Consider the following 11,672-nt stretch of genomic DNA (forward strand, 5'->3'; position numbering starts at 1 on the left):
TAAACTACAGAGATACTTTACAAAAGAGATAGGTAACAAAGGAAGGCAGAAGGTCAAACCAGGTCTGAGCCTCACAAGACAAACTTTCACTCTGCAGAAGGAAGGACCAGGCAAGGCCAATTTTAGAGGAGATGTTAGGTCCTGTCAAAATGAGAAGCTAGAAAGAAAATGGGGATTGGAGATGAGCCAAACAAGGCCATCTCCTTCACCTGGGTTCTACAAATGCCACAGAAGATGCAAGGCATCGGGTCCCAGAGATTGTCTTTTTCTTCTGGCCTGGGGCACTAGCAGTAGCATAAGGACAGAGGAGGAGAAAGTGGGTGATGTGCTTTCAGACCTAGGCAGGGTGGGAGCAGAGGAAGTGTGTGTTATCCAGGGAGCCAGACAGAAGACTGGACAGCCATCATAATCACACATTGCCCTGTTATTCCCCCAGGCACTCGGGGATGTCTGCATTGGTCTGTTATCCTCTTGGACCAGAAAAGTAGGCAAGCAGAGTCTACCTGTGTGGATACTTCACATAGCTACATCTGCCACTGAAGAGGAGGCAGACCCACTAAGGGGATTAGAAAGACAGTTTGGGGACTTAGCCTGTTTTATATTTAAGGAAACAAAATCCTATATCTTCTGTAATGCCCTATGAACAGTCTGTGGCCTTCACAAATGCTAATTGATTTAATCACTGACTACTGAATGAAGCTGGCACTATCCTGATCTCCATTTTATAAACAGGGAGAATCAAAGTCCAGAAGTATTCATTAAATACTAGCCTGCTGTGCGCCCCACACAGAGTAAGGACCGAGTCCATAATGAATTCTGATTGTGAATTGGGATCTGAGTCCTAACTTGACCACACATGCAATTCTAGCTTTTAAACCAAGTCTTTCACTCCCAAGTTTCCCTTTCTTCTTCAATAAAGGCTAGGCTGAGCCAGATCATCTCATTGCCCTGATTTTTGGTCTCTGCCTCCAGAGCTGCCCCCTAGGGGCTGATCTCCTTTCTGCCCTCAGCTATACCTAGCACAGTGCCTGGCTAGGAGTCCAGTTGGTATTTGTTTAATGGTGACCTCGTGCAGCACCTCAGCACTGGCCTCCTTAGAGACTGTAAACCTGGAAGGTCAGTGCTGGTCTTCTTCACTGAGTAGGAAGTAGATTCACAAGAAAGTGAAAGTCAGAACATTCCCCCCACCCCCACTGTCACTGGCCGTGCAGGCTGTAGGTGTCACTACCTGCACTTGCAGGACTTGGTGCTACTCAGTTCACACCCTGCTCTCCTGAGCTGCCTGAGACCTGGAAGGAAGGAGATGAACACATTTATCCTGATGAACGGAACCCATGAGCCATCTAGAAAAGCCCATCGTGAGGGTCATGCTGTGTCAATGGCTTCACCAGACATAGAACATGAAAAGCACTTGAAGAAATTCTGCAAATCTCCCCAGCTGGAAGAGTAATTAGTGTTGCCAGCATATTCCCAGCTGGGGTTCCCTTCAGCTTTGTCAATTCTAGCTTCCACAATTGGGATGGAAGCTTTTCCTAGCTTTGTCTATGTGGGAATGTGGAATCTTGACAATAGTTTCTTGTTCAATACCAAATCCCATTCATCATAAATGCAGTGCCTTCTGGAGACCTGTAAGGGGTCTGCTGGTCAGGCTTCTGGAGGCCTAAGAGCTATGTACATGCAAGTTGAGATAGGAATCACGGAGCCTGGTGAGCACAGAGTCAGAAATGAAGGGTGCGAACCTCAGATGAAGCCAGAGCCAGGCTTCAAGGTTTGATGCAGAAGAATAAGTTCATGAAACAGAATGGCAGGGCGGATGCATGGACTCACAATCAGAAGGGGGAGGCAAGTCTCATCCTCCAAAAATAAAGAGAAATGTTTATTTTTGCTATACTTCTTTTGTGTCTCAAATATTTCATTAAAACTGTAGTGTGCCAACCTCAGTGAATGGTTCTTGAATTCTGTGGAAAGGAAAGAAATATCATTTCAGTTGCATACTGTTAAGGCTATAGGCAGTGGAAAGGCCTGAGATCCACAGCCCCAGCCTGACTTGGCCAGTGTTTGAGAGAACCAAACTGCAACGGGAAATGTGGGACAGGGACCATCTTCTTCCCTCAGATCGCTGAGACAAGTGGAGGAACTGAGCATACAGTTCTAGTTCCTAAGAAATCCACAAAGAAAAAAAGATGCTGTAGCTCAGAGTGCTAATAATATTCAAGGTCTCTTAACTAGCAAAGGCCAAGGTGGAAGTCAGACCAGATCAAAGCTCATGTTCTTCCCCATGTCCTTCCCTGTACTGATCTTGAGGACCAGAGCGCAGGCTCCCTGGAGGAGACCCCTGCCTGACCTAAGCAGTACTATGTTTTTGGTTTGCTTTGCTTTTGTTCTTACTGGTTCCAGGAATTGGACTTGGTGTCTTGTGCTTTTCCAGAGCAGCTTATGTTTATGCCAGTCCTGAGGCTTGAACTCAGGGCCTGGATACTGTTCCTGAGCTTCGTTGCTCAAAGCTAGCCCTTGAGCCATGGCTCCACTTTCAGCTCTTTTGGTGCTCAATTAGAGCCTCAAGTCTCATGGATTTTTAGTTTCTAACCACAATCCTCAGATCTCAGCCTCCTGACTATCTAGGATTACAAGCAGGAGCCACAGACCAGCTCAGCTTTTTGCTGGCTAATCAAAGATACAGACTTTCCTTCTTAGACCTGCTTCTAAAAGCAATCTTCCAGGTTTCTGCCTCCTGAAAAGCTAGGATTACAGCCCTGAGCCACTGATTCCTGGTGTGATTTTTAAATGAAAAGTTGTAAAATCACAAAAGACGAACAGCTTTCTTCCTTTCCGCAGGCTCCAGCGAGGCGACTGGCAACTGGGGGCTGTTGGATCAGGTGGCAGCCCTGACCTGGGTGCAGACTCACATTGGAGCATTTGGTGGGGACCCTCTGCGTGTGACCTTGGCAGCAGACCGGGGTGGAGCTGACGTAGCCAGCATCCACCTTCTTGTGACAAGGGCCACAAGCCCCAGGCTCTTCCGGAGGGCTCTTCTGATGGTGAGTGGTCTGCCCTGCTTTTGGTCTGGCTTCCATAGTTGGGTCTTCTCTTATTTTTGTGCTGGGTGTGGATCCTGCTATCACTCTCTTCCCAGGTATGATTAGATCCAGGAAGCTGAGAACTATTCCCACTCATGTTCAAAGTATCTGTGCTTCCTCAGAGAGCCTCAGTAGAGTTTGGTGTACGTATCAACAAATGGAAGCCAAAAACAGAACTTGACTATTCAGGATTCTACTGAGCAGGCTGAGATGTTTGCTGGATGAGGACAAGGAGGAGGAGGAGGAGGAGGGTGAGGATGATAGTGCTGCTGATGGTGATGATGGTGGTGGTGCTAGTGATGATGTGGTGTGATGCTGACAATGGTGATGATGAAGATAGTGCCGTTTATGATGATAGTGATGGTAGTGATGAGGGTAGACATAGTGGTAGTGATAATAGCTCTAATGTTGATACGATGATGATGATGATGATTATAGCGCATGATGATGAAGATTACAGAAACTGCAATCAAAGAAATAAGCTGGCTGGCCACAGTATGAGAGCTCTGGTGTTTATGCTTCTGACATTAACTTCTAACGAGCAAGCTCCAGCTTCCAGCTTGAGCAAGATGCTGTGCCAGCTACTTGAAATGCTCCAATAAATAAAACATGTTCCATCTCCTATGCGGTTTGCAGGAACTGGGCATGGGGACACTTAATATAAAGATTTGTACAAGGATTTTGGAGCAGGTCAAAGAGGAAGCCTTAAACAAAGGAGGAAGTGGGAGGAATATGTCTCTGGAGATCACTCTCTGGAATATCTGAGCTAAATGTTGAAGGCTGCAAGGCATTAACCTCATGCAGATCCTGGTGTGAGGAACGGATGGAGGATGGGCTCTATGGGTGACATTGTGGGACAAAGGAGGGCCAGATTTCCCTGGGCAGCTCAGGCTTTGTGCTGAATGTATGCAGAGCTATGCAAGTGTCTTGTTTATGGGACAGTTTTTTTTGTTTTATGATTTTTATCCATTTTTATGTTGTTCATGAAGCATAGTCGCAATGCTGTGTAATCACGCTCACTATCTACCATTATCCCAACTAGAAACTCTGTACCCACTAAAGGTTAGCTTCTCACTCTATCCACTGAGCCCCTTAGAAGCTACTTTCTGTCTCCATGGATTTACCAACTCTAAGTACCTCATTTTAGCAGAATTGTGTGAGATTTTCCCTTGTGTGTCTGGCTTATTCTACTTAGCATTTTGTCTTCAATGTTTATCTATGGTAGAACACTGTCAGAAAAATCCATCCACTTTCAGGCTGAACAGAATTGCATTGCAGGGATGAACTGCATTTGGTCAGTCTGTCCATTCACCTGTTAATAGATATCTGGTTGTTTGCTCTTTGGTTATAATAAATAGTGCTGCTGTGAGCATGGTGTGCCACTGAAGACTTTTTAAGCTTAGATATTCTCTGGAGGAAGATCTCCCTTGGAGCTGGGTGGAAAGTGATTTGATGAGGTTGAGGCAGAGAAACATTCTGGAGACTATACAGTAGGGTTATAAAACAATGAAGAGTCATCACAACCACCCTAATGGACAAAGCTCCTCATTGGCAATTCTGATCCTGTAGCTACACACAAGTCTTCTAGGGACCCACACCCTTGATCAGGAGGAAAGGAGAAGGACATTGCTTACTCATGTCTGATGTTGCATCAGTGTTGTCACCATTTCTGAGTCATCAGTGCCTCTTGCCAATCTGCCTCCCTACCTTTGATGATCCTTTTGTCATCTTGTATTGGGCTGAAGTGTTAGCATCTCAAACAAGGAATTAAATGGAAATACACACAAAAGTAAAGAAGCAAAGCAATGACTTTAATAGAAAAAGCAGAAATTAATTAAGGGAATCTGTGGGTATCAGCATCAAGGTTGCTATGGATTTGAGATTTTATAAGGCTTGTGGAAATGTGGGAGGAATCATAGGAATGGTAGTTGTCTGGTCTTAGGGAAATGAAGATTATGATCAACAGATGTGTGTGTGTGTGGTGTGTGTGTGTGTGTGTGGTGTGGTGTGTGTATGTGTGTGTGTGTGTGTGTGTGTGAATCCTGGGGTTTGAATTTGGGGCCTGGGTGCTGTCCCTGAGCTCTTTGCTCAAGGCTAGCACTCTACCACTTGAACCACAGCTCTATTTCTGGATTTTTGTGGTTAATTAGAGATAAAAATCTCTCAGCCTTTTCCTGCCAGGGCTGGCTTTCAACCATGATCCTCAGATCTCCACCTCCTGAATAGTCAGGATTACCAGTGTGAGCCACTGGTGCTCAGCTTAGAATTTTTAGGATGTGCTTCGGGGTTTAGCATGTGCAAGGTGGGCATTTCATAATTTTACATATCTGTATCAGATATAGTCTGTATACATGAAGCCTTAAGTAGGGAGTTTTATCGTAAAAAAAAAAAACAAGCTGGGGACATACTGGTTTCTACCATCATATGCCACTATCTGGTTAGAAAAAACTTGATCTCTTCTTACCACCTAAGATCAAACCAACAGCCAGGAGGCGTGGTCATGGGCAGGATTAGAGAGGAGGTGGAGCTCCTGGGGGTGTCTGAAAGAGGGTTCCATTAGAGGCAGAGAAGCAATAGGGAGACTGTACAATAACCTAAGTGAAGGAAAGACAAAGCAGCATGGAGATCACCACCGTGGACAGAATCCTTCTGTGGCTTGGCAACGGTGACCACGTAGCTGTCCCCACACGTTCTAGGGGTGACCAGGAGAGGCATGGTTTAGGATCTCTTTCCCTGGAGCTAATTCGGCTGGCTTGGGTTCGTTTTGCCCTTTGCCTGCCCATTTGTTTAGGAAAACCTTCCAACCTAGAACTTGACTTTTGCTCTAGCCGTGGTATTGGGACTTCTTTTGTACAGCATGTATCACAATTTTCATCAGTGATTAATTGTTCTTAGGACATCTGCTTGGTCATCAAAGAAGCTCCAGAGAACAAGCAGCAGTGTACCTTGCTCTCCACAGAGCCCTGGACATCACACTCAGCACAGCTTGCCATGAGCAGGTGCTCTTGGCAGCAAGTGTACAAGTGAATGGGCCAGTCTCCTGATGGTGCTGCCAAGGGCTGTGGACCACAGGCTAGCCTCTGATCCCCCATCCACACCCCTTTCTTGGGATTCTTGTCTACTGGCTCTGGTTTTCTGCATTTTTCCTCTTCAAGTTGGTCTGTCTTAGAGGAAGGGAATAACAGCTTTGGCATCCTGGTATAGAAACCAAACTTCTCTCTCTGAGTTGATCCTGGAGAGCCTTCTCCAGGGGCTTCTCAGCAACCAACCCAGCACTCACTAGGACCCAGGAGGCACCCAAGTGCCTCAAAGGGACCCAGAAGGCAGGCTTTTCTTTTAGGCTTAGGTTTGGGTGTTTGGGGAATTTCAGAAATGAATCTGTTTTAACAAGGTAGTGTGTCTAAAAATATACTCACTCCATTTAATAATTTGGAAGTGGCTTTCACAACGGCTCCCAGAAGTCCTTGGATGTGTGTGAGATTATGAAATCGAGAGGACTAAAAGCCTTCAATATAGAAATATCTTGTAAGCATACTCTTAATCAACAGATGCTTGGGGAGTGGATGGGAGTTAGCAACTTATTCTTTGGTAAAAATCTTAAGTCTGTAAATCTGGAGGCGAGAACCGTGGGAACCTCCATCAAAAGCAACTTCAGATGGCCACTCATGGCCTGCATTAGTTTAGCACAGTTTGGGCTATAAAATGCTATATCTTATCTTGGATTCCTCGCATTAGTTGGCACAGGGTCTTTATTTTGTTTCCTGTAAAAAAAAAAACAACATAAAGTATAAAATAATACAAGAAATCTGAAAGTCAGGGAAGTTTAGGGACCTGGCAAAGGACACTCAGCAAAGAAAGGACTTCATTAGGGCCTGAATGCTAAAGCCAAATCCTGTGTCCCTGAGGCTGGTTTTGTAGGAATTCAGTGTCTCAATAAGTAAGAGGTAAGGGAAAGGCCCAAACTGAGAGGGGCGGGGGGCAGCAGGCCTAGCTAAATATGGTGACCTTGGTCAAAAACCTTCCACCCCAATTCTCATGTAAAACCTATGATTACTTCTGTCTCCTGAGGCCTCGGGAAGGCAGCATGGTTAAGTTTGCAAGGTGCCCTGTTCACCATAGGAACCCAATACATTCATGTCTCCCTTCCTCTGCCTCAGCACATCACCTCCAAACAGAAGCAAGCCTCATACTTTACCCGCCCTGGGGCCAGGTTAGAGGAAAGGAACTTGTTACAAACATGGGTTCTGCAATGTTGAGCTCCTGGCTGGTTTAAGGAAGGGAAGAGGAGAATTTGCCCCAGGAGAGACTGTCCACTCTACCTACTGCATTGCCCCAATTCTGTATCCCTCCAGACAGCCCTTGGCCTCCTGAATTGCCTGGAATGAGATTCTCTGCTCCCTTTCCTGTTTCATTTATGGCGGTACTTGCAGGACTTGCCCACTGCAGGTGCATTGGCTATATCACACCTACAGAAAGCCACAGCTCCTTGAAGGCCTTTCTGTCTTTGTTCTGTGCTCAGCATATCCAGTGTGCCCTGAACATTCAATACTTCTCATTCCTCAGGGCACAGAAGAGCTGTGACTTAACAAGATTTTCCAAGTCTCTCAACACAAAGGAAATCTCATCTTATCAGAGAGACTTTTATTTACCAGTTCTTTGTTTTTTGTTTTTGTTTTTTTGGGGGTCCAGTTGTGGGGCCTGAACTCTGGGCCTGGGCGCTGTCCCTCAGCTCTTCAGCTCAAGGCTAGCACTCTACCACTTGAGCCACAGCGCCACTTCCGGCTTTTTTCTTTTTGCTTATGTGGGCTGAGGAATTGAATCCAGGGCCTCAGGCATGCAAGGCAAGCACTCTACCACTGAGCCAACTTCCCAGCCCCAGTTCTTTGTTTTCTGTTTTGTTTTTAGAAATTCTGTCCAGTGCTTCTTGCCTTTTGGCTAAGAGAAGAATAGAAATTCTGCCGTACATTTATTTTCTTTTTTCCTTCCTTCCTTCCTTCCTTCTCATCCTCCCTCCCTCCCCCTCTCTCTTTTTGGTGCTGGTCCTAGGGCTTGAACTCAGGTCCTGAACACTAAGATTTTGTGTTCAAGGCTAGTATGCTACCACTTGAGCCACAGTTCCATTTCTAGGTTTTTTGGTAGTTAATTGAAGATAAGAGTCTCACACACTTCCTTGCCCAGGCTGACTTCAAACTGTGATCCTTAGATCTCAAACTCCTGAGTGGTAAGGATTATAGGTGAGAAAACTTGCATAAGTTTCATTCTCCTAGTGCATGCCTAGTTTGCACAGGCACCCACTCATCCAAGACCTGGATAGGGAGAAGGTGGTTTAAATGCAAAGCTCTACATCCTGTGAAATCTCAGAGTGAATGCCCTCTCTGCGCTGGCCTCACTCAAAACTAGCCCAGCTAGACCTTGGCATGGATATTTCTGTCCAAATCTCAGAATGAGGTTACTGAAGTATGTGCTGTTCTCATACTCCACTTGGGAATCTGAGTGCAATTTCATAGAATTTATCTGTTAATTTTAGAAAAAGAAAATCATAATTTTTCTGATGTCCAGTCTTGCATCTACAAATTAGGGTAACACAAGAGCCATAAACATAGAATTTTGACCTCCCAAAGTCTTTATATGGAGCTTTGAATGTTTATCTACAAAAGCTTTTCGTGATGGGTTGTGAAGCAGGCTCCTTCATACAGCACAGCCCTCCTGGCATTGTGAAGGGAATCACATTCTTCCTTGGAATCTCCAGTTGGAAATGCTGGTGTTGGGAAATACATTGATCTGGAACTTTCCTGAGTGTTCTTCTCACTTTGAATATGTCTTTTGGCTACAAAGGATTCTCTGTGAGGTTACTTCATCCTCCACAGATAATATCAGGTTTCTTCATTTTTAATATTTTTTTCTTTTCAGTATTATCTTTAAGTAGTTTTACAAAGGAGTTGCCAACTAACAAAGCGATTTATGAGTACAGTATATCTGTACCCATTGCTCAGCTGCTATAACAAGACCCAACGCCAAAGCATCTTAATGAAGGAAGAAACTCCTTGTTTGGTTTCTCATAGAGTTTCCCAGAGCTGGTTATTTTCTTACTCTGCTCCCTTGGTTCTTCTAGGCACTTCTGAGTCATCAAGGGCTTTGTTCTCATCTGCAGGGTTGAGTTTTCTCTGGAGAGAGGAAGGCTGCCCCTTCCCCCCTCCCTTTAGAGTTTACCACAACGGGCACCCCTCCGGCAGAATTCCTTACAAGCAGGCTGGACTTGCCTGGGCTTGGCTTGCCTCTCTTCTGCTTGTTCTGCTTCCTGATTGTAGGGGTTCAGGTTGACACCTACCATGCTTATCTTAGTGTTTGAAGATTGTCAATCCTGGATATCATCACTCAGAGCTCTTGAGTTAGAAGACAGCCTTGTTTCCTCTTAATCTTTGTTTTTTGGTCAATGTACTATATTTCCACTAATAAAATTCACCCATACTACTTTAAAAGCTATGAATCAGCTATTTTGAAAAAATAGCAAATGTCCCTTGAATATTTTTTATTTTTTGCATTTTTTTGTTCTTTTTTATTAATTTAAGGTTCATTGTGGGTTTTTGTAAATATATACATACATATATATTAGGTTTGATCCTCTATTCGTCTTTATTAGCCCCTTCCACTTATTATTGCTTTTAATGCTTTCAGTGGGTCTCATGATGCTGTTTCAAACCATATTGTTTCCTTTTCCTACCCCCTACAACAGTCTCCCTTTTACTACTCATGCCATCTGTAATGTTTTGGGTCTAGATTCCAAATATGAGAGAGAACCTGAGCTATTTGTCTTTCTGAACCTGCCTTATGTGACTTAACACTATAATATCTGGTTCTTTTTTTTTTTTGTCAGTCGTGGGGCTTGAACTCTGGGCCTGGGCGTTGTCCCTCAGCTCTTCAACTCAAGGCGAGCGCTCTACCACTTGAGCTATAGCGCCACTTCCTATCTGGTTCTATCTACTGTCTTGCTAACAACATAATTAAATTAGGGGTTTTTTGTGTTTTGGTTGGTCGTGGGGCTTGAACTCTGGGCTTGGGAACAAAAGCTTTTCATGATGGGTTGTGAAGCAGGCTCCTTCATATAGCACAGCCCGCCTGGCATTGTGAAGGGCATCACATTCTTCCTTGGAATCTTCAGTTGGAAATGCTGGTGCTGGGAAATACATTGATCTGGAACTTTCCTGAGTGTTCTTCTGCACTGTCCCTGCGTTCTTCAGCTCAAGGCAAGCGCTCTACCACTTGAGCCACAGTGCCACTTCCAGTTTTCTAGTGGTTTATTGGAGATAAGAGTCTCATGGACTTTCTTGTCTGGGCTGGCTTTGAACCACGATTCTTAGATCTTAGCCTCCTGAGTAGCTAGGATTATAGGCATAAACCATCGGCACCTGGCTTTAAATTCCTTTTTATGGACTAACAATATTCATATATATATATATATATATGAATATATATAATCCAGTAGAAAGTACATATGTATGTCTACATACATAGTAGAAAGTACACAATAACCAGGAGACCTTTCAAACACCTGAATGAGATGTCACCACTTCCCTTTCTTAGACCCTTACCATTGCTTCTTATTTCTCTCAGACAAAGTTCTAAGCCTTTCCCCTTCTCTGCTAGGACCCTGCAGGCCTCCTCACCCTGAGGGCAGACCTCTGTCCTAGCACCTCCGGGGCTGGCTGCCCTCTCCATCTCTTAGTGTCCTTGCAGACCCTCTCCTGCCTGCAGGAGTGGCCCTGATACCTTGTCATCTTCATAATACCTCTGTACATAGTTATGTGCTGCGCTGTTTCAGGACTCAGCTCAAATGCTGCCTCTTCTTGCAGGAGTTTCATTGTCTGCATGTCACTCCAATTCCTCAGAAAGCATCCTGCTTATCTATGACACCAGCATTTGTGACATCAGCGGCTGTGGCCACCACGACAGTACCAGCACCTAGAGAAGTCTATTGAATAAGTGTCCTGAAAATATTTGTGGAAAAGGATTCTAAGAAGAATGGTAGCTTGGGTACCAAATGAGTTTTTCTCTTTTTTTTGGCAGTACTAGGGTTTGAACACAGAACACTATGCTTGCGAGGCAGGTGCTCTACTACTTGGATGAGAGTTCCAGCACATTTTGCTTTTTATGTATTTTTCAGGTAGGGTCTTCTGTTTTTTTCCAGGGTGAGCCTCAGGTCTCCATCCTCCTATCTAGAACCTCTGCCATTACTAGAACCACTGGTGTACACCAACACATCTGGATTGTTTGTTTGTTGATTGAGATAGAATCTTGTTAAGATTTTGCCCAGGCTGACTTTGAACTATGGTCTTTCCCATCTCACCCTCCCCAGTGTGAGCCTCTGCACCCAGCTCAGACATAGAATTTTCATAGTGATCAACGAAGAATTGTTCTCTCATTCAACCCATATCCCTGCCTTCAAGAATGATAAGCAATCCCAAGACAAGAAATACCTTTGGCCAGGATAGTTTTGCTTTCAACCCTTGCCCCTGCCCTCCAGTTACAAGCTTCCTTAAGAATTCAAAACCCACTGAGTGTCTGAGATGAGTAGAGGTTTACTCATCTCATCCTGAA

The 11,672-nt window shown here is 44.6% G+C and overlaps 1 protein-coding gene across 1 annotated transcript in view; it reads left to right on the forward strand.

The window, feature by feature from the left end:
• The window catches only part of Tg (thyroglobulin), a 185,934-nt gene that overhangs the window by 103,212 nt on the left and 71,050 nt on the right, over positions 1 to 11,672 (forward strand). The window contains exon 41 of the mRNA XM_013025192.1: positions 2,836 to 3,038. Within this exon, the coding sequence (XP_012880646.1) occupies positions 2,836 to 3,038 (203 nt within the window). The remainder of the gene's footprint in view (positions 1 to 2,835; positions 3,039 to 11,672) is intronic.

Source organism: Dipodomys ordii, unplaced genomic scaffold (assembly GCF_000151885.1).
Source record: "Dipodomys ordii isolate 6190 unplaced genomic scaffold, Dord_2.0 Scaffold82, whole genome shotgun sequence".
Lineage (NCBI taxonomy): Eukaryota > Metazoa > Chordata > Mammalia > Rodentia > Heteromyidae > Dipodomys > Dipodomys ordii.